Source organism: Phytophthora cinnamomi (genome assembly GCF_018691715.1).
Source record: "Phytophthora cinnamomi strain GKB4 chromosome Unknown Contig75, whole genome shotgun sequence".
Taxonomy (NCBI): domain Eukaryota; phylum Oomycota; class Peronosporomycetes; order Peronosporales; family Peronosporaceae; genus Phytophthora; species Phytophthora cinnamomi.
The window spans coordinates 343638-367611 of NW_027151008.1; the positions used below are offsets into that span (position 1 = coordinate 343638).

At 54.7% G+C, this 23974-nt stretch overlaps 1 protein-coding gene across 1 annotated transcript; it reads left to right on the plus strand.

The window, feature by feature from the left end:
• Positions 1-3415: 3415 nt before the first annotated feature.
• Positions 3416-9389, plus strand: IUM83_19425 (Nitroreductase family; the record flags this gene model as incomplete). Its single annotated transcript, XM_067944475.1, has 4 exons — positions 3416-3523; positions 3595-3748; positions 3815-3916; positions 9334-9389. 4 exons carry the CDS (start codon positions 3416-3418, stop codon positions 9387-9389), a joined length of 420 nt encoding a protein of 139 aa, XP_067785841.1.
• Positions 9390-23974: the final 14585 nt, after the last annotated feature.

The window sequence follows — 23974 nt, forward strand, 5'->3', positions numbered from 1 at the left end:
AATAGCTCCGATCACGCTATACCAGTAAGAAGTTCGATAACCGGTGCTTCCTGTGTCTTCAGCCAGATCTGGTCCGTTGATGTCATAAGTACCCAGGCCCTTACCTACGATATACGCGGTTTTAGCCTGGGCACAAAATGTACCCTCCATCTCTTCGTAGAACGAGAAGTATCCAAAACTGCCGTGGTAGAAGTACATTTCGATGGGATAGCTATCATCGACACATTCGTGTGGGCTTGTATCAAACGGCGGCGTTTTCGTGAGCCCGGTCACACAATTCCCGTGAATATTGTATTGCGGGACAACAAAATGGCAGATTACCCCTTGTGGAGCGTCGTAGAAGTGCGTAGCTTGAGTATTCCACCACACTTGGCCAAGGTAAATGCCTTCGAGAGGACATACGTGCGTCAGGTTTGTTGTTTCTCTCCGCACACCAGGAGGGACGACCAGACTCTCCGTGATCTTGTGAGGCGTCGCGAACTTGCAGTAGCTTCGCAGCAGCAAGACGAATGGCAACAAACCTAGGAAAGCCCACGCACTCAAGAGCATGCGTGTTGCTGTGATACAGCCGCTACCTTGCGACGTCAATGCGCTTGCTACCGGGTCATGGCGCCTTCGTTGCGTGTGCTGCTTCATGTGAAGCGAAAAAATGTGACAGAAATAACGGATGTGCCTGCCCCACTTGTAGATTATATTTAAGATTATCCCTTTTTGATTTCTCGCTTTGTTGTAGATACCACAGTCTTCATGTCTTTCATCTTTCGGCGCCTATTACAGAATAATTTGTCACATACAATTGATTAAGTCGATGGAAGTACATTCAGAGACTTCGAGTCCGCTGATACTTTGTTTCGCTCGCGGATGCACAGCGCTCGGCGAACCTTAATGTGATTCGAACCTCCCCCGATATTGTGGTCAAAGAAGCTAACCATCCCCGTGCAAGGCCTCTCTGCACATATTTCCATGACTTCACCGGCGATCACCCCAATTACGAACAAGTTATCAGTCAGAATCTCGAACCAGAGGAGCTTGCGCAAAACTACGAAGTCAGTTCCGTCCTCTTCTTCCATCTTGAGCAATCCGAATGCCTTAAGTGCTACTTGTGTGTAGTAGAGTTTCCCGTGTCCCCAGCGATAGCCTCCAAGCAGCGTCATTTTATTGCGCAAACCCAGCGTGGTGTCTACGCAGCATGGGGCGAAGAAAACCGCGAGCGCCCGATGCTTCCAGTAGACGTACGCGACGGCCCAGAGTGCCCGAACGGAGATGATAAACGTGATCAGACCAAGCACAATGGTTCCATGTCCCACTAGGCTCCAGACATAGTAAGAGACTTCTAACGCTGTCGGTTCGGAGTTTCTTAGACTGGATCGGTTAATCGTTGTGATGTAGTGATGTAGTCCAATCACACTCAGTAACTCGCCAAGCATTGACGCTTCGTAGCAGAAAATAAGTCGTTTGAAGAATACTCGCCACTTTTCACGTAACCATCGCATGTTCTCAATCATTTCGTACACCAGCAAGAGCACACCAGAAATGTTGTAGCCGAGAGATACGTATTGGATCTTGACGAGTATTCCGTCTTGAGCGATGAGCATGAACAAATCACTCATCAGTCCTTCGATGAGCAAATACAGCATTACTGCCCGATGATAATTTGTTGCTCCATGGGCTGTCAAGCGCATATTTTCTTGCACGTACACAACGGCCGCCCTTCGACAAATAGGTTCACCTACAAAATCGCACCTTCGACCGTAGCGTTTGCACGCAACGTAGCATTTTCTCATTTGAATTGCGCGATACGCCAGCCAAATGCCACAGAAAATGCTGTACCAGTACGATTTTCGATAGCTATCGTCTCCAGTGTCATGGACCAAATTTGATCCGTTAATATCGTAGGTCCCGAGTCCACGAACGTTTACATACGCAGTCTTGTCCAGGGCACAATACGTGCCCTCCGCTTCCTCGTAGAAGGCATAGTAGCCCAGGCTGCCGTGGTAAAAGTAATATTCCAGTGGAAAGCTGTCGTCGGAGCAGCTAGACGGTGTAACAGAAGATGCCTGTGTCTTTGCCGGCCCCAGCAAATAATTGCCGTGTATGTTGTACTGAGGGACAATGAAGTGGCAGAGCCGTCCGTGCTCGGCTTTGTGGTAATACAAGGCCTCGATATTCCAGCGCACTTGAGCAATATACAGCTCCTTAATGGGGCACAATGTAGCTAGTTGAGCAGTCTCCGAGTCGCAATTCGGCTCAATTAAAGTTTCCGTGATCTTGTGTGGCGTCATGAACTTCAGATAGCTTCTTACTTGCAGCAGTAGCGGCACGATGCCCACACAAAACCATGCTGCTATAAGGACACGCTTTGCAGTCATTCGTCGGCGTCCTGGCGTTGGTTCTTGGTCCTGACGTAAGCCAACGATGCTGTGAACTCGGCTTGGCTGCATCTCTGTACGGAAATTGAGCGCTGGTACAATACTTGTGGCACTTATTAACGACGGCTTGGCCAAGACAAAACAAGAATAATCGCCACTGGTGCTTGGCATCTCGACACCATTTTAATTACTCGAAACGGATGCGCGCGATAATAATATATCCATCCACCTCGGGACATGCCAGATGCGACGAAGACCAAAGTGGACTCCTTCAAAGATACTCGCGTAGCTCCAATAGGAAATAACCAGGACAATGTTCAGGTCGAAAGGCAGCACCCTCCCTTCAAAACACTCCATTTTGACGCCCTGATGCACCAGCAATTTGTGTGTGTCCACCCTGGCACTTGGTCTCCAGCACACGCTCTACTTCTCGGTACGAGACGTCACCGCCCGCCAACTCATCAAATATTTATGTAGCCACGTGCTGGATGAATCTCTTCGCGGCGCATGAACGTGCCCACCTCGAGGTCTGCAACTTTGCATCGACAGCCGCTTGAACACCAGCATGTCCAGCCCCACCTTTGGCAGTCCAGCGCTTCCGTATTTGGGTCACATTGTCAGTCCCCAGCAGGGCATTTGTGTCCCATTCGTCGTTGTCCAGGTGACTCGTATGGCTCCTCGAATAGCATGCAGTGCCCAAAGAGTAGTCCGCCGAAGCACTATTATAGTTTGTCTGCTCAGTTCACCCGAGTTCTACGGGCGAAGGCTGGGATACTGGATATTTCACTCAAAAGTCTCAGCAGATAGCTGTTTTACAATTCGAGAAAATTGGTTGTTATCGCGGACAAAATCAAATTTTGATTACGCAGCCAGACACTGGGGGCTGGGTCATTTCCTGCGTGTTGCTTTTCGTGCAAAATGTTTGTTGGGTCTGACAGGTTCGCTAACAGAATCAAAACTGGATTACGTACCAGGCACTCAGTGCCGGGGCATTTCCGGCGTCACTTTTCAACTTGCTTTTCACTGCACACTCACCGAATACCACGATGGCCAAACACCTGGGAGCTGCGATTCGCGAGCGCTTCGCCTGCAAGTCTTTCCTGTCCGACCCCGTGCCGGCCGAAACCCTCCGGGAGATCCTCAAGCTCACGCAGGTGATCGATCAGTCACCCCTCATGGTGGATCAGTTGTCTATGTTCTGACTAAAAAAGTCGCTGCTGCACAGCGAGCCCCGACCGGATTCAACACGCAGGCCTATGTATGCATCGTGGTGCGCTCGGCTGAGGACCGTGCGAGGCTGGCGGGCGCCATGATGGACAGCAACATCCGCAAGATCAACGAGGCCCCCGTCGTCGCCGTAATCTTCGCGGCCGATTGCGGTACTGCACACCACCGCGTCGAGCCCTGACGCGTTACTGATGCGATCGCTGTTTGAGACACTACAGAGCCCAGTAAGAACGTGCCCCGCTTGCAGCGGCTCAGCCGCGACAACGGCGCCCCTGAGGCTCTCGTGAACAAGGTCCCTCATGCTGTGGAGCTCTTCTCGGGTGAGCACAACCCAACGTGTCCACCGAGGCGTGGGCATACAAGCAGACGACGTTTGCCGCCGCCACCTTCTTGTACGCCGCCCAGGTGCACGGCCTCGCGACGTGCCCCATCGAAGGCCTGAACCAAGCCAAGGTGAAGCAAGTACTGGACATTCCCGACCGCTATAACATTCCTGTGGTGGTGGCGTTGGGCTACGCCAACCCCGATGCGAAGCCTGCCAAACCATCGGTTCGCTTCCCGTCCTCGGAGGTTTTCTTCGATGGCAAGTTCGGCCAGTCTCTGGAGAAGTTCTTCGAGGAGGAGTAAGAAAGAGGTCGCTTGCACAAGCACCTTCGTGCACTAGCGTAAGAGAGCACGAATCGTTGTTGACACGATAAAACTCAATTCATTGTGACTCCGCCTGATAGGTAGGTTCTTTTGTAATGTAGGAGACTTACGGGTTTAGGCTTTTGGCGGCGAGACAGGTATGTCTGATAGGAATATGCTGCTAGTAGCAGCCTGCTACATGTACATATAGTGACGCATAGGACCTTCAGACTAGCGAAGTACTTCGATTTAGCGAGGATAAAAGCCTAAACTGAGGTCAGGGGGTAGCAGCACTGCTCAATTTTAAACTACTTTTGCCGCTTTTCAGCGGTATAAGTGCAATGGGTTCAAGCCTCAGCGAAGCCGCCCCACCTCGCCCTTGCTCTCGCATTCTATCTTCACTCCCCACCTCAAATCCCACCCTCACATGCCTACAGCTACGACTTTCGTTGGCGAGCTATGGCACTATTGCACGTCTATGATGTCCCAAGTGCGTCTGTTTCGGAGATATTTGAGCCGAAACAAGAGACCCTACGCCGCTGGTATGCCCTATTTCTCAAGAAGGGCGTAGGCAATGAGCACAATCCAAGACAGACGAACTCACATTGAAGTTCTTGCCGCTGTTGAAGCGTACGTACAGGCCCATCAAACTTTTAGATTGAGGAGTTGAGTGAATTTGCTATGAAGACCTACCCAACGGTCACTGCGGTCTCAACAGCTACGATATGCAGAGTTCTCAGTTTCGATCTCAATATGAGCAGAAAGGTACTCTCCAAAGCAACTCGAGAGGCTGTTCCTGCCGAAATTGAAATGTACCGTCTTACACCTTAACGACTCCAAAGTCAACTCCAAACTGAATATATTTCTCTTTATCGTGGTGTAAATGTATATTATATAGCGAGCGTTATACAATATACAACGCTCGCTATCTAGCATATTGAGCCCTAGTATCTTGCATATCCATTGGCTGTAAAGCCACCTACTGATTTCGCTGCTCATTGAGGTTAAGATGTGGGCCCACAACTCCTATGTGTTCCACATTCTGTAACTTTCTCGTGACTCTTGCGTAACCGTCCCCAACAAACTGTGGACATGTGGTGTTCACGCGTAACGGTATCAACCGTGTGATCTTGTTCCATCAAGAACCTTTTTCAAGCTGGTCAATTCACATCGCATGGACGGCCAGAGAACCTTCTCGGCGCTGAGCGCCCTCGCATGCGTCACAGTCATAACACATTTTGGTCGGTCGACCACAGACAACAGCAGCGACGCACCACGTCCATACCAGGACGCAGCCCACCTCGTTTCACAACCCATCGTGCTAGTGATCGCCCTAGGCGCTTTCCACCTCGGTGCCGGCATCACAGACGCCTCTTAGGCTCTCGGTGCACCAGTGTTTCTCGGCGTATCGGCTCGATCACGGCTCGCATCGTGAGAGGGCCAGATCTAGTCGAGCGATGGCCCAACCGCCGATACGGACCAACGACGAGCTCATGGCGCGCTTTGAAGAAGGTTAAGTCGACGACTACGAGGAGTCTCACACGGGTTGCGGAATCGAAGGGGTGGGTCACCCGTTTCGCCTTGCTTACCGAGCCGCGGCGGCGCTTCTCGCGCGACATCGCCACAGCGCGGGGATGGGTCACCCGCGGCGAATCACTCTCCAAGCCGCGTCGTTAAGCCTCCGGCGCAGTTCCGGGATCTGCCGTGGCGATGGGTGCTGGGCACAACACCATTAGGGACTCCGAATGTATTCCCGGATTGTTCTCTCAGCCTTGTCGAACCCCGGGAGCCCACTGAGCCGTGATACTCACCACGCCGTAGCCTCGACGACCCCACAGATGGTTCTGGCGTTATCAACGACTTGGACAAAACTCAGTACAGACGTCCTCGTAGTTATCAACCGGAGCGAGGGCTCCACAGTGTATGAGGCTAAGTTCGAGATCTAGGCTGAGGGCAGTCGTCTTCTACCGTCGATGGAAAATCTTCGAGCAAGCCGTAGTGAAGTGGATGTTCGCGTTGAACGCCGACTACGCTTCGAGTACACAAAGCTCCCCGCCAAGAGCCACGTGCCGACTGGCATCCAATCTCATTCGCGGGTAGGTGCGATGTACCACGCTCCTTTGAGCACAACAACTTCTCCTCATCGGGAGGGAGAAGGAGCTGTGGCTCAAGGTCAGCCCCTGAGCGATGTAGCTGACCCAGCAGCTTTCCGAGCTATTGTTGGGAAGTGCGGCTCGACCGACGTGCCGGCCGCGAGCCCTCGGGGCGCTGGAGATCAAGCTGGTCACAAGCGTCCACCACGTCTGGGCAGTCTTGGCAAGGGGTACCTCAAACCACCACGAGTTTTCTGAGTGCGGGTACCCTCGCCACTTTACCAGGTATGGGTTTTAATCCCGGCACCGCTGCTTCGTCAGGACGCGCTCTACATGATAGAGGACGTTTTATTGCTCGTCTGGCAGCGTCGGTGGCGAGCGCACTATCGCCAGATAGGCGACCGCTGAACGAGGGAGAGGCTCGCCGAATCCACCTTCGGCACGAGGAGCTCCACGAACACATCGACAACGTTAATCACCGTCTATGTCGATGCTTTGATGACGTCGCAGCGCTGGAGCAGCGGGCGGAATGGGCCCACGTTGCGGGTGAGGTATGAACCTCTTCCATGGTCTTGGGCAATGTTTTTGTGATCTGGAATGGTCCGATGAATTACGGGCGTAACTTCATCTTGAAGACGGCTGACACTGCATGTGTAGGCAGGTTCTTTGCATTGAGCAACACGATGTCCCCGACAACATAACTGTCAACATTACCTCTGTCTCTGGCATCCGCATTTTCCTTTTGCTTGGCTTGGCTCAAAGCCCTTGCGTCACGGTCGTGTCGTAAGACCCTTAGACGCGGTGACAGGAAATCACCAACCTGTTTACGAACAGTCGCCGGGCTGACATCAGGAAGCCGATCGGCTAGGTCGGCCATCTCTCCCCCACCAAGCCCGGATCCACGGCGTGGTGGCGTCAACGGGACTCAGGGATGGAACAGACCGTTAACGTAAAAATATGTATGGATGTAGAGGCATGGTCAGCATTGCTCAACGCAAACTCGACGAGCGGAAGCACTGCGCTCCAGCGCTTCGGTTTTAGCACAAATGTTGCGAAGGATATCCTCCACGACGCGGTGCACCCGTTCCGCTTGACCGTCGGTCTGCGTGCGTCTACCGTAGACATGTCTAGTTTGGTGCCTAGCACCACAAATACCGTACTCCAGAAGTGTCTCATAAACAAGGGTCTCCGTCGGAGACAATCAATTCCGGGAGCTTGTGTTGTCGAAACACGCGATCAAAGAACAGCGTTGCTGTACATTTACCATTAGAGGTATCCGGAACAGCCGCGAGATGGGTCATCTTGCTCAACCGGACCACGAAGTCCACGACAACCGTGTTGCCCGCTGCGTCTGCCGGCAGACCAAATGCGAAGGCCATACTCATGGAACACCAGCACCCCGAAGGAACGGGCAAGCTTGCCAGCGGCGTCGCCACATGCGGTGAGACTGCACCCGTTGGAACGTCTCACACGTGCGCACATAAGCGCTGGTCCACTTGTATATTTTCGGCCACCAGTAGTGGACACTCACGAACCATAGGTCCTTTCACGGCCAAGATGATCGCTCAGCTGGATGTCACGTGCCTCATAGAGGATACGAGACTTCAAATCCGTCTCATGAGGGATAACCACGCGGGGGTTATCCTCGGACCCCGTGTTGTAAAATAACAGGCCACCATCGAGGGCGTAGCAGTGTAGTCACGCGCGCGCAGCCGCCCCGACAACTCAATGCCCGAACCTTCTAACTCCGTGCTCTCCAGAGTCTTCAACCGCGCGCCACAAGTGTCGTTCTTGGCGTAAGCCGCTCGGATCAGATTCGGCACCGTCGTGACGTACGCGACCTCATGGTGTGGCCTGCCCGACAGCGCGTCCGCGAAGACACGCTGTCTACCATGCTTATACTTTGCCTCGAAGTTATATTTCGCAAAAAGGAAATTCACTCGGCCATTCTCACCGAGAGGTGTGGCGACTCAGTCGCAGTGCGTAACGACGCATGATGCGTGTAGACCACGAACGGCTGAGAGCCCAACAGGTGGACTCTGAACTTGTCGAACGCATACTTAGGGATCGGTTCTGTGCCGAAATGGTGGTAGCTTTGAACTTGTTAAAAGCATCAATGACACGCCACTTGCCATTCGGCTTGCTGACGCAGAAGGGGGGCATGGAGTCCGGAATCTTACTCGCACTTCAACTTATAAGGAAAACGTCGTGCAAATCTTGCATCTTGTATGGTTTTCTTCATGCAGACTGCACGACGTTTTCCCTGCATACAAAAAATGGCACGCATACAGAACCCAAGTCAAATGCCCGTAATGCAATCATTCACTGGAAAACGTCGTGCAGTTTGCACGAAGTATTAACCCATTTGTCCGACTGACAGAAACCATCGAATGGATTGACTCAAGTACAATTTTGAACTTTCAGCATCCACATAACGTATTCTATGACAACTTTTCCAGCCTCCGTTCGCTTCTTTTCCCCGAAGAAGACGAGAATGGCAACTGATTTCTTACCTTGGCTAATAACAGGCCTGTCGAATCGAGTGAATTATGCGCTCTGTGGATTTCCGCATAAGTGATAAAACAATCAATGACTCTCATCAACAATTAAAGCTCCGCGAGACGAACTGTCATTGCTCTTGTAGATATGTCGTGCTTGTTTAGTAGGCGCAGAGGCCATTCTCCTCCACCCATGCGCTGCCAGATCACGTGAAGAGTTCCCAGCCGGAAGGACGAGTCCTTCCGGTACTCGGTGAAAGCTTCCTCCTCAGTGCTGACGCTGAAGAGGGGGGGGGGGGGTAACATCAGAGACAGAACGTTCAATTTCACCTTCTAGATTTGCTGAACGACAACTGCAAAATATTGAGCGAGCACGGACGTACCTCCCTGGCCTCTGTTGTCATCACGGATCCACGAATATGTCGTTTAAGACCATCCCCAAGCTGTTTAGGGAGACCTCTTCTCATGTATTCGATTTCAGCCTTATAATGTGCTGTGTGACCATGATGCCAACGTAAGGAGCGGTTCCCGTCGGGTCAATGCTGTCGTCTGGCTCACACGCTGCCCAGCGGTAATCCCTCCTCACGTTGGTATCCTGATCACACTGGGAGTGCTGGCGAACACTACTTCCAAGAACGTAACCTTCACAATGCACCAACACACATGGGGCTCGTGGTAGGTGCTTGGGGGGAGCGATCGTGTACGCATTCTCTAGCTACACGAGTGAAGAGTCCCTTGTACAGCTCTGCGGCGTCGCTGTCCCGGTAGGTTCCTGTAACGGGGTTACACGTACAAGTGGCTGCAAGCCACTTGTGAATTTAACAGATAGGTTACCTGTTAAAAGTTTTGGATACTTCCTCACCTTGGTGTAAGACACACCGATGGATACATTGAAGTGGACCACCACAGTGAGTGGTCCACACATACCCAAGGATCCTATTGGTAGAAAGCAACATCTTTCTACCAATCAGAGACATGAATATTAGCGGGGCTCTGACAGCCAGCCGCTGTCAACCCCTTTCATAGATGATAAACAGTTTTTAGCAGATTTTAGAGGAAGATCAATTTACAAGCAATACAGTTTTCATTTTACCTTAAACTAGCTACTTGGAGTCTTGTCTAAGTTAACTTATATTTGTGTATTCAAATATAATTAACCTAAGTAATTACTAAGTACTTACGCTTCCTCATACACGTTGCGCAACGTGTAAGCTAAAGTAGTGGGTCAAGTTAGACCCACTACACCTGGTAGCACTTTGTAGTCCGTCCAACGACCGACTGCTTGACGTTCGTACGCGGTGTACGAACGCGGAGCCGAGAACCACATGAGCACGGAGGTGCCCATGGAGAGCTCCAATACGCCTGCAACGCATGTTGCACGCGCTGACTGCCCCCACCTGTCTGACCCAGAGTGGGAGGCCCTCCAACGACTGTCAACAGTCATTGGAGAAGCGGCGATAGCTACAATGCTGCGTACACTATCGCCGACGGAGCAACATGGTGTTGCTCTGGGCTTCATCATGAAGGAGCAGCGTGACGCTGCTTCCTCAGTGACGGCGTCGTCAGGGACGACACCGCGTGCTCAACCATTAAAGTTGAGCGTAAGCAATGACGTGGGAAGAGAGGGCGAGCCTCTCCTCCGATGGCTTGTCGAGCTCGACACAGCCATAGCGGCTCGACGCATCGTCGACCCGCTGTCGAAGGTCGCGTTCGCCATGTCCTGCCTTGGCGGACGCGCAAGGAGTTGGGCGTATGGACGCCGACTCTCCGATCCTACGTGCTTCAGCACGTACGAAGTGTTCAAAGAGGAGCTCAAACAAGCGTTTGAGCCCCCGCAAAAACGAGTTCCGGTCGAGGGCGGAGTTCCTCGACCTTCAGCAGGGTAAGCATGACGTCCATGCTTACGCGCAGCGCGCACGATATTTGGTATCAAATATCGTGACTAACCCGATTGACGAGGCGACCAAGGTCGTCACGTTCATGAAGGGGCTTAGAGATGGGCCTGTGAAGACCTATCTCTTCCGAGAGTATCCGAGTACTCTCGAAGCTGCGATTACTCTTGCCATGCAAGAAGAGTTTAGCCTGCGGCAGGCTAAACTGCATGTGAACGTGCCGAGGCCGCAACCACGCCCGGTAGCGAGGACGGGAGGTCCGGAACCAATGGACCTCTCGAGCGCAACAACTGCTGGTTACCAGCAGCAGGGAGGTAACGTGCGATGCTTCCGTTGCGGAAGGATCGGTCACTTTGCACGGGAGTGCACAGCTCCCATGCCTCTTGGAGGTGGCCGTCGTGGCGATGCTAGGCATCGCCGCGGACCAACAAAAAACGCGAACATCCAGTAGGCGCGGGGCGCCCTACTGGTAATGCAGTCGCGCGTGCCGACATCGGGCACGCGACACTGAGGACTGCAGCCCCCCGTGAGACCAGCTCTCACTACAAGAAACAAGATGACAGGCCGAACCTAGTCATCTTGAAGGTTTACTCGAAGAGAGCGAGTGACTCTCTTCGAGCTTTGGTGAACTCAGGCGCGTCGAGCAACTTTGTTCGACTACGAAGCCTGTCGAGACTTGACTTCGAGGAGGTAAATGTACCTCGAAGTCTTCTGGAGGTACGACTGGCAACAGGTGCCATCGTGAAGACCGAGAAGCGCACGTTCACGACGCGCTTCTCGTACAAACAACAAGTGTTTGTCGAACACTTTATCGTCCTGGACCTGGACGATAAGTTCGACGTAGTAATGGGCATGCCGTGGCTTGCACGGCATGATCCGGTGATAGACCGGAAGAAGCGCACGCTCGTGCGCTTCGGTCGCGACAGCGGAACAGAGAGCTATGGCCCTGTTACCGCAGCGCACGCACCAGCAGGTGCGCACGGCTCACCAGTCGAGACAGCGCTTAATGCTGCTGTCCCGGAGTGCCCAAGAAGTGCGCGAGGGCGCGCACAAGTGAGACCCACGTCGGCAATGCTGCCGACGTCGGAAGAAAAAGATGTGTTGGTTCCGGGAACCAACACCCGCTGACCCGAAGAGGTCAGGTCGACGACGACGCGTCGACTCCGGGAGCCGACACACCCTCGGTAATGAGGGTCTCCACCAATAACTGGCATCGAGGTGACGAAGGCGTGTCAACGCCGGGAGTTGACGCTGCAAACAGTACGGACGGTTGCAAACGTCCCGTACTGACGCAATTACATGCTGTCGTGCAGCCGGGCTGCACGACGAAGCGCTCATGCGATCAAGCCGGGCTTGATACCGCGCGCCCGCAGACAGGGTCAGGGTCCGCCGGCGAACAACTGTCCACGGCCGGGCCTGGACCAGAACAACGACTGTGCGGAGCCGGGCTCCGCACAACAAGAAGACGGCGCAAGCGGAAAACGCTGCGCAAGTCTCGGTCCGGGACCGAGACGCAACAAGAGCAGTCTACTGGGCAGACTGGGGCGGAAACGCCGGATGTCGAGACGCTAAGCGTCTTGACGCGCACCGATACTGGATTCCAGTATCGTGAGATGGAACTCGCTAGTCCTCCGACGACGGCGTCGGAGTTGACTTCGCTTCCAGCTCATGGCTGGAAGCGCTTCACACGCGACTTGCACGATGGACGCATCGAGCAGGTCTGCGTTCTTTCGGACAGAGAAAGAACGGAGAGCGAAGAGCTGAGGCAGCTCTTCATGGGAAGTACCACTGAGAGTGAAGACACTCTCAGTGCGAAGACGAAGCGAGAGCGCTTCGAGGAACAAGGTTGGGACTCGCTGAAGTCGAGTCCCTATTACGAATTGTTGAGGGAGTACAAAGACGTACTCCCGGAAGGCATTCCTGCGGAGCTTCCGCAGGATAAGGGCATTCAGCACGAGATTGATCTCGTGCCGGGCACGAAGTACTGTGTCACGCGGCAGTGGCCACTGCCGCGAGAGCAAGTAAAAGCAATCGACGACTTCTTTGAAAGTCGTCGCAAAGCAGGACAAGTGCGGGAATCAAAGTCCCCGCACAGTGCTCCGACGTTCTGTGTCAAAGAGCCATAGGGCGGATGGCGCATCGTTCATGCGTATAACCAGCTGGACGATGCGACGTTACCGGCTCAGACGCCGATACCGCGAAAAGATGTTATCATCGATTCGATGGCCGGGAGCACCGTTTACAGTGCTCTCGACTTGCGAGATGGATTCTATTAAATCCTAATGCGTGAGAGCGATATCCCTCTCACGGCAGTGAGCACGCCAAGCGGCATGCTCTGGGAATGGCTAGTAATGCCACAGGGGCTTAAGAACGCCCCTGCGACTTTCAACAGGTGCGTGACGCACTTGGTGCGCTCGGTGCGCGACTTCGCACCGAGCTACTTCGATGATGTGTTCATCCACAGTCGAGCTGGGGACGGGAAGACCGACGTAGAGATGCACAGGGTGCATCTCCGGAAGCTACTTGAGCTTATGCGAAAGCATAAGCTCTACGCGAACCTGAAGAAGTGTATCTTCGGGGCGAGCGAGATACCCGTCCTCGGGTGTCTCGTAGGGAAGCATGGTGTTCGCCCTGACCCGGAAAAGGTCAGAGTGATTAACGAATGGCCAACGCCTTCAAGTGTCAAGGAACTGAGGCAGTTCCTTGGCTTGGCCACGTACTTGTGCAAGTACGTGGAGGACTATGCGGGCAAGATCCGCCCGCTGTCACAGCTTCTTAAGAAAGAAGCTGTGTGGAATTGGACACCCGATTGCCAAAAGGCATTCGATACAGTCAAGCGGGGCTTGACTGAGGCGCCGATCTTGGCAGTGGCTGACCAAGATCGCCCATTTCACGTAGTGTGTGACGCATCCGATTTCGCGATCGGATGCGCGTTAATGCAGCACGACCACGAGGGTCGTGATCGTGTCGTCTACTACCAATCGCGTCAGCTGAAGCCAGCTGAGCGCAACTATCCGGTGCATGACAAGGAACTCCTTGCCATGAAGTATGCACTCGCAAAGTTCCGAGTGTACTTGCTTGGGAGTAGACCATTTGTGGTCTACACCGACCATGCTTCACTGCGCACCGCAGTGAAGTCGCCACACATTTCACAAAGAATGGCGAGATGGCTCTCATTCTTTGCGGAGTATAACTTCCGGGTCGAATACAAACCCGGAAGATTGAACGTGGTGGCCGACGCGTTATCACGTCGGCCGGACTATGCAGAAGCTGTTGACGTCAATGCCATTGACGCCATGCGATCGAGCAAACCCACTTCATCTCTGTTGGATGATGTGAAGGCCACGTACGCGCACGACGCGGACGCGAAGCTCTTGCTGGCCTATGGCACAGCGCCTTCTGACAAGTCCCGTCAGAAGCTGCCCAAGCACCTTCGAGCGCGTGCATACCGCTTTCGTGTGCACGACGGACTACTGCTTTACAATGCAGTCGACGACAACGCGGATCGCGTTGTCGTGCCGAATGACCATGACCTGCGACTCAGGATCATGTACGAATATCATGATGCCCCGACTGCGGGACATCTCGGACGTGAGAAGACATACGTCCTTCTCACGCGCGACTTCTACTGGCACCACCAGTATAAGTGGGTGCGCAAGTACATCCGTGCTTACTAGGTATGTCAACTCGTAAAGCCTGCGCCATTCGCGCAGGCTCCACTACAATCACTACCGACTCCGTCGGAGTGTTGGAAGTCCATGTCTTTGGACTTCATCTTTGGTCTTCCCCCGGACAGCGGAGGGAATACCGGTGTTGTGGTCTTTGTCGACCGTTTCAGCAAGATGGTACATCTTGCTGCGGTGCCGGCAGAAGTGACCGCGAAGCAGACGGCCCGTCTGTTCGTCGACATGGTGTTCAAACACCATGGCATGCCGTCCGACATCGTGTCGGACAGAGACCCGCGCTTCACAGCGCACCTGTGGCAAGAAGTGTTTACACTTCTTGGGAGCCAGCTTTCCATGTCGACTGCGGATCATCCGCAGACGGACGGTCAAACCGAGCGCGTGAATCGCGTGCTCGTCGATATGTTGAAGAGCTACGCTCACTCGTTCCACTACTGGAGCGAGTGCTTACCGATGGCAGAGTTTGCCATCAATAACTCAGTGCATGCCTCGACGGGGCATACACCGTTCTACGTAAATGCCATGCGGCATCCACGTCTACCGAGTTTACTCGGAGTGATGGCTCCCACTTTAAGTGGGGGAGGAACTACGACTGCAATACAGCAGCCGCAGAAAACCGCTGACACTTGCACAGTGTCAGCTGCAACAATGGACAAACCACATGAGTCTGCGCAGGGCGCAGACTCCCCAACAACATGGCTAACGACCACGGGTTCGCGCAGGGCGCAGACACCGCAAAGAACCACGCAGAGGCCGGGCCTCTAGCGGAGAGCGAGCTGAATGACTTCAGCTCGGATGCAATCAGTTTCATCACCAAAAGACAAGCCGTGATTCGGTTTGTCCAAGACACAATAGCAGCTTCTGTTGATCAACAGAAGCTGAACGCAGACAATGCGGGCAGAGGCAACACAAATGAATTTAAAGTTGGTTCATTAGTTTTGTTAGCTACACAAAACCTGCCTAGACATGCAGTTTCGGATTTCGGAGCAAGCAAGCTTGCTCCGCGCTTCATCGGGCCGTTCACTGTGTTGGCACGGCACGGCAACGCATACACGCTAGACATACCGTCTAGCATGCGCCTCCATCCGACCTTTTACGTCGGACGGCTGAAGCCATACCGGCAGCACGAGCCATCTAGCTCGGCTGACCCGAAGCCTCGGCAGGAGCCGAGGCAGAAGCGGAGGACTTGGCCTCGGCGACGAGCAACCTCTCCTCCAGCGCGCGGACGCGCTGGAGCAACTCCTTCATCTGGGTCCCCAGCTCGACCTGGATATTCGAGGCGGTCTGCGAGACCGCCGCGACCTGGGCCTTCTGGTTCGCCAGCTCCTGTTTCAGGGCGGCGAACTCAGCGCCCTGAAGACGCTCCACGACGGTCACCCGGTCGTGGAGAGGCGCATACTGATCAGCCCGGGGCTGATCATACCCGGGGCGTGTTCCCACCCCCGCCACCGCCGATCCGTGACGCCCGCGGCTCAACCCGCTGGATTGTTGAGCGGATTGTTGACCATAGTATCCCGAAAACGAACCCTCAAGGGGCTCGTTTTCGTATTCGTTGGAGAGGATTTCCCCCCCATCGAGATACATGGGAGCCGCGGAACGTCTTGCTGGAGGACGTTCGGGAAATGGTGAGGGCGTACGAGGAGCAGTACGCGCTGGCGCAGCGGAAGTAACACGAGCGCTGCGATCATCGCTAGCGCCCGAACCCTCACGTGCTAAGAACTTAGCACGGAGCTCTTTGAGACTCTCGGGCACACGGAACGACGTGTACCCGTTCAGGTCGCGGTCGCTCAAGCGGACCGCGCCTGGGAAGCACTTCGTGCACTGAAAGCCCTCGGGCGCAGCGCACGGCACATTAGCCTCTTCCGCAGCAACGTGGAGTTGCTCCAACTTTCCACGCTTCGAGTACGTCTCGAAGCGATCACGCGCTTGCTTAATCCGATCACGGTAAGCACTCGGCCTCTTGTTGAAGTTCTCAACAAAGGCATTCCAGCTTTGACAAAGTGCCTGCCATTCGGGCACTTTGCTGCGAGAAGAAGTCTTCTTGCTTTGAAACCATCGGAGCTCATGAAAGAGTCCGATGTAGTAATCGCGCCTTTGATGCGTTTCCGCATCAAAGTGCAGCTCGGCAGCCACAGCGTCATCTTTGATGGCGCTGCATACATACAGCGGCACCTCATTCGGAGGTACCGAGTTCCCAAACCGGTCCGCGATCTCGGACGCGGACGGCATCCATGGATCGCGCGCTGCAGGCGCAGCGCGCGGAGAGCCTTGAGCTTTAACATCACGCGCTGCAGCAGCAGCGCGCGGAGTACTGAGAGCCCCAACGGAAGCGAGTGGGGTTTCGCTATCAGTACGCGAACGCTTCGAACTCGAAGCGTCCGATTCGTCCCCTTCACGCGGGCGAACGTTCTTGGCGTGAGGGTCGAGCGATTCGCTCGACACTGAGTCTTTACGCTTTGAGGGCGAGTCCTCCTCGCCCTCCATGTCTTCATCGTCGTCGACTTCGACGACGACGTCACCGTACTTCGCCTTCTGGCGTTCGAAGTAGTCGTCGATGGAGAGATGACTCCCCATCGACTTTGCGGACTTCTTCTGAGGCGCGCTCATCGTTGAATGAGCGCGGATTTCTTCTCCAAACGCGGAGAATTGACGAATGGTCAATTCCAAAAGATTGACGTGCGGGGACTCCGCGCGTCTAACCTTAAGGGGGGATGGTGTAACGGGGTTACACGTACAAGTGGCTATAAGCCACTTGTGAATTTAACAGATAGGTTACCTGTTAAAAGTTTTGGATACATCCTCACCTTGGTGTAAGACACACCAATGGATACATTGAAGTGGACCACCACAATGAGTGGTCCACACATACCCAAGGATCCTATTGGTAGAAAGCAGCATCTTTCTACCAATCAGAGACATGCATATTAGCGGGGCTCTGACAGCCAGCCGCTGTCAACCCTTTCATAGATGATAAACAGTTTTTAGCAGATTTTAGAGGAAGATCAATTTACAAGCAATACAGTTTTCATTTTACCTTAAACTAGCTACTTGGAGTCTTGTCTAAGTTAACTTATATTTGTGTATTCAAATATAATTAACCTAAGTAATTACTAAGTGCTTACGCTTCCTCATACACGTTGCGCAACGTGTAAGCTAAAGTAGTGAGTCAAGTTAGACCCACTACACCTGGTAGCACTTTGTAGTCCGTCCAACGACCGACTGCTTGACGTTCGTACGCGGTGTACGAACGCGGAGCCGAGAATCACATGAGCACGGAGGTGCCCATGGAGAGCTCCAATACGCCTGCAACGCATGTTGCACGCGCTGACTGCCCCCACCTGTCTGACCCAGAGTGGGAGGCCCTCCAACGACTGTCAACAGTCATTGGAGAAGCGGCGATAGCTACAATGCTGCGTACACTATCGCCGACGGAGCAACATGGTGTTGCTCTGGGGTTCATCATGAAGGAGCAGCGTGACGCTGCTTCCTCAGTGACGGCGTCGTCAGGGACGACACCGCGTGCTCAACCATTAAAGTTGAGCGTAAGCAATGACGTGGGAAGAGAGGGCGAGCCTCTCCTCCGATGGCTTGTCGAACTCGACACAGCCATAGCGGCTCGACGCATCGTCGACCCGCTGTCGAAGGTCGCGTTCGCCATGTCCTGCCTTGGCGGACGCGCAAGGAGTTGGGCGTATGGACGCCGACTCTCCGATCCTACGTGCTTCAGCACGTACGAAGTGTTCAAAGAGGAGCTCAAACAAGCGTTTGAGCCCCCGCAAAACGAGTTCCGGTCGAGGGCGGAGTTCCTCGACCTTCAGCAGGGTAAGCATGACGTCCATGCTTACGCGCAGCGCGCACGATATTTGGTATCAAATATCGTGACTAACCCGATTGACGAGGCGACCAAGGTCGTCACGTTCATGAAGGGGCTTAGAGATGGGCCTGTGAAGACCTATCTCTTCCGAGAGTATCCGAGTACTCTCGAAGCTGCGATTACTCTTGCCATGCAAGAAGAGTTTAGCCTGCGGCAGGCTAAACTGCATGTGAACGTGCCGAGGCCGCAACCACGCCCGGTAGCGAGGACGGGAGGTCCGGAACCAATGGACCTCTCGAGCGCAACAACTGCTGGTTACCAGCAGCAGGGAGGTAACGTGCGATGCTTCCGTTGCGGAAGGATCGGTCACTTTGCACGGGAGTGCACAGCTCCCATGCCTCTTGGAGGTGGCCGTCGTGGCGATGCTAGGCATCGCCGCGGACCAACAAAAAACGCGAACATCCAGTAGGCGCGGGGCGCCCTACTGGTAATGCAGTCGCGCGTGCCGACATCGGGCACGCGACACTGAGGACTGCAGCCCCCCGTGAGACCAGCTCTCACTACAAGAAACAAGATGACAGGCCGAACCTAGTCATCTTGAAGGTTTACTCGAAGAGAGCGAGTGACTCTCTTCGAGCTTTGGTAGACTCAGGCGCGTCGAGCAACTTTGTTCGACTACGAAGCCTGTCGAGACTTGACTTCGAGGATGTAAATGTACCTCGAAGTCTTCTGGAGGTACGACTGGCAACAGGTGCCATCGTGAAGACCGAGAAGCGCACGTTCACGACGCGCTTCTCGTACAAACAACAAGTGTTTGTCGAACACTTTATCGTCCTGGACCTGGACGATAAGTTCGACGTAGTAATGGGCATGCCGTGGCTTGCACGGCATGATCCGGTGATAGACCGGAAGAAGCGCACGCTCGTGCGCTTCGGTCGCGACAGCGGAACAGAGAGCTATGGCCCTGTTACCGCAGCGCACGCACCAGCAGGTGCGCACGGCTCACCAGTCGAGACAGCGCTTAATGCTGCTGTCCCGGAGTGCCCAAGAAGTGCGCGAGGGCGCGCACAAGTGAGACCCACGTCGGCAATGCTGCCGACGTCGGAAGAAAAAGATGTGTTGGTTCCGGGAACCAACACCCACATTCAAGCGTGTAAGGGACAGTCCCTGACCCGAAGAGGTCAGGTCGACGACGACGCGTCGACTCCGGGAGCCGACACACCCTCGGTAATGAGGGTCTCCACCAATAACTGGCATCGAGGTGACGAAGGCGTGTCAACGCCGGGAGTTGACGCTGCAAACAGTACGGACGGTTGCAAACGTCCCGTACTGACGCAATTTGCATGCTGTCGTGCAGCCGGGCTGCACGACGAAGCGCCATGCGATCAAGCCGGGCTTGATACCGCGCGCCCGCAGACAGGGTCTGCCGGCGAAGAGACACATTACCGTGCAGCGCCGGGCTTCACGAAGCGCCATGCGATCAAGCCGGGCTTGATACCGCGCGCCCGCGGACAGGGTCCGCCGGCGAACAACTGTCCACGGCCGGGCCTGGACCAGAACAACGACTGTGCGGAGCCGGGCTCCGCACAACAAGAAGACGGCGCAAGCGGAAAACGCTGCGCAAGTCTCGGTCCGGGACCGAGACGCAACAAGAGCAGTCTACTGGGCAGACTGGGGCGGAAACGCCGGATGTCGAGACGCTAAGCGTCTTGACGCGCACCGATACTGGATTCCAGTATCGTGAGATGGAACTCGCTAGTCCTCCGACGACGGCGTCGGAGTTGACTTCGCTTCCAGCTCATGGCTGGAAGCGCTTCACACGCGACTTGCACGATGGACGCATCGAGCAGGTCTGCGTTCTTTCGGACAGAGAAAGAACGGAGAGCGAAGAGCTGAGGCAGCTCTTCATGGGAAGTACCACTGAGAGTGAAGACACTCTCAGTGCGAAGACGAAGCGAGAGCGCTTCGAGGAACAAGGTTGGGACTCGCTGAAGTCGAGTCCCTATTACGAATTGTTGAGGGAGTACAAAGACGTACTCCCGGAAGGCATTCCTGCGGAGCTTCCGCAGGATAAGGGCATTCAGCACGAGATTGATCTCGTGCCGGGCACGAAGTACTGTGTCACGCGGCAGTGGCCACTGCCGCGAGAGCAAGTGAAAGCGATCGACGACTTCTTTGAAAGTCGTCGTAAAGCAGGACAAGTGCGGGAATCAAAGTCCCCGCACAGTGCTCCGACGTTCTGTGTTAAAAAGCCATAGGGCGGATGGCGCATCGTTCATGCGTATAACATGCTGAACGATGCGACGGTACCGGCTCAGACGCCGATACCGCGAAAAGATGTTATCATCGATTCGATGGCCGGGAGCACCGTTTACAGTGCTCTCGACTTGCGAGATGGATTCTATCAAATCCTAATGCGTGAGAGCGATATTCCTCTCACGGCAGTGAGCACGCCAAGCGGCATGCTCTGGGAATGGCTAGTGATGCCACAGGGGCTTAAGAATGCCCCTGCGACCTTCAACAGGTGCGTGACGCACTTGTTGCGCTCGGTGCGCGACTTCGCGCCGAGCTACTTCGATGATGTATTCATCCACAGCCGGGATGTGGACGGGAATACCGACGTAGAGATGCACAGGGTGCATCTCCGGAAGCTACTTGAGCTTATGCGAAAGCATAAGCTCTACGCGAACCTGAAGAAGTGTATCTTCGGGGCGAGCGAGATACCCGTCCTCGGGTGTCTCGTAGGTAAAAATGGTGTTCACCCTGACCCGGAAAAGGTCAGAGTGATCAATGAATGGCCAACGCCTTCGAGTGTCAAGGAACTGAGGCAGTTCCTTGGCTTGGCCACGTACTTGCACAAGTACGTGGAGGATTACGCGGGCAAGATCCGCCCGCTATCACAACTTCTTAAGAAAGAAGCTGTGTGGAATTGGACACCCGATTGCCAAAAGGCATTCGATGCAGTCAAGCGGGGCTTGACTGAGGCACCGATCTTGGTAGTGGCTGACCAAGATCGTCCATTCCACGTCGTATGTGACGCATCCGACTTCGCGATCGGATGCGCGTTGATGCAGCACGATCACGAGGGTCGTGATCGTGTCGTCTACTACCAATCGCGTCAGCTGAAGCCAGCTGAGCGCAACTATCCGGTGCATGACAAGGAACTCCTTGCCATGAAGTACGCACTCGCAAAGTTCCGAGTGTATTCGCTTGGGAGTAGACCATTTGTGGTCTACACCGACCATGCATCACTGCGCACCGCAGTGAAGTCGCCACACATATCACAAAGAATGGCGAGATGGCTCTCATTCTTTGCGGAGTACAACTTCCGGGTCGAATACAAACCCGGAAGATTGAATGTAGTGGCCGACGCGTTATCACGTCGGCCGGACTACGCAGAAGCTGCTTACGTCAATGCCATTGACGCCATGCGATCGAGCGTACCCACATCGTCTCTGTTGGACGACGTGAAGGCCACGTACGCGCACGACGCGGACGCGAAGCTCTTGCTGGCCTATGGCACAGCGCCCTCTGACAAGTCCCGTCAGAAGCTGCCCAAGCACCTTCGAGCGCGTGCACACCGCTTTCGTGTGCACGACGGACTACTGCTTTACAATGCAGTCGACGACAACGCGGATCGCGTTGTCGTGCCAAATGACCATGACCTGCGACTCAGGATCATGTACGAGTATCATGATGCCCCGACTGCGGGACATCTCGGACGTGAGAAGACTTCCGTCCTTCTCACGCGCGACTTCTACTGGCACCACCAGTATAAGTGGGTGCGCAAGTACATCCGTGCTTGCGAGGTATGCCAACGCGTAAAGCCTGAGCCATTCGCGCAGGCTCCACTGCAATCACTACCGACTCCGTCGGAGTGTTGGAAGTCCATGTCTTTGGACTTCATCTTTGGTCTTCCCCCGGACAGCGGAGGGAATACCGGTGTTGTGGTCTTTGTCGACCGCTTCAGCAAGATGGTACATCTTGCTGCGGTGCCGGCAGAAGTGACCGCGAAGCATACGGCCCGTCTGTTCGTCGACATGGTGTTTAAACACCATGACATGCCGTCCGACATCGTGTCGGACAGAGACCCGCGCTTCACAGCGCACCTGTGGCAAGAAGTATTTACACTTCTTGGGAGCCAACTTTCAATGCCGGCTGCGGATCATCTGCAGACGGACGGTCAAACCGAGCGCGTGAATCGCGTGCTCGTCGACATTTTGAAGAGCTACGCTCACTCGTTCCAATACTTGAGCGAGTGCTTATCGATGGCAGAGTTTGCCATCAATAACTCAGTGCATGCCTCGACGGGGCATACACCGTTCTACGTAAATGCCATGCGGCATCCACGCCTACCGAGTTTACTCGGAGTGATGGCTCCCACTTTAAGTGGGGGAGGATCTACGGCTGCAATACAGCAGCCGCAGAAAACCGCTGACACTTGCACAGTGTCAGCTGCAACAATGGACAAACCACATGAGTCTGCGCAGGGCGCAGACTCCCCCAACAACATGGCCAACGACCACGGGTCTGCGCAGGGCGCAGACACCGCAAAGAACCACGCAGAGGCCGGGCCTCTAGCGGAGAGCGAGCTGAATGACTTCAGCTCGGATGCAATCAGTTTCATCACCAAAAGACAAGCCGTGATTCGGTTTGTCCAAGACACAATAGCAGCTTCTGTTGATCAACAGAAGCTGAACGCAGACAATGCGGGCAGAGGCAACACAAATGAATTTAAAGTTGGTTCATTAGTTTTGTTAGCTACACAAAACCTGCCTAGACATGCAGTTTCGGATTTCGGAGCAAGCAAGCTTGCTCCGCGCTTCATCGGGCCGTTCACTGTGTTGGCACGGCACGGCAACGCATACACGCTAGACATACCGTCTAACATGCGCCTCCATCCGACCTTTTACGTCGGACGGCTGAAGTCGTACCTGCAGCACGAGCCATCTAGCTCGGCTGACCCGAACCCTCGGCAAGAGCCGAGGCAGAAGCGGAGGACTTGGCCTCGGCGACGAGCAGCCTCTCCTCCAGCGCGCGGACGTGCTGGAGCAACTCCTTCATCTGGGTCCCCAGCTCGACCTGGATATTCGAGGCGGTCTGCGAGACCGCCGCGACCTGGGCCTTCTGGTTCGCCAGCTCCTGTTTCAGGGCGGCGAACTCAGCGCCTGAAGACGCTCCACGACGGTCACCCGGTCGTGGAGAGGCGCATACTGATCAGCCCGGGGCTGATCATACCCGGGCGTGTTCCCACCCCGCCACCGCCGATCCGTGACGCCCGCGGCTCAACCCGCTGGATTGTTGAGCGGATTGTTGACCATAGTATCCCGAAAACGAACCCTCAAGGGGCTCGTTTTCGTATTCGTTGGAGAGGATTTCCCCATCGAGATACATGGGAGCCGCGGAACGTCTTGCTGGAGGACGTTCGGGAAATGGTGAGGGCGTACGAGGAGCAGTACGCGCTGGCGCAGCGGAGTAACACGAGCGCTGCGATCATCGCTAGCGCCCGAACCCTCACGTGCTAAGAACTTAGCACGGAGCTCTTTGAGACTCTCGGGCACACGGAACGACGTGTACCCGTTCAGGTCGCGGTCGCTCAAGCGGACCGCGCCTGGGAAGCACTTCGTGCACTGAAAGCCCTCGGGCGCAGCGCACGGCACATTAGCCTCTTCCGCAGCAACGTGGAGTTGCTCCAACTTTCCACGCTTCGAGTACGTCTCGAAGCGATCACGCGCTTGCTTAATCCGATCACGGTAAGCACTCGGCCTCTT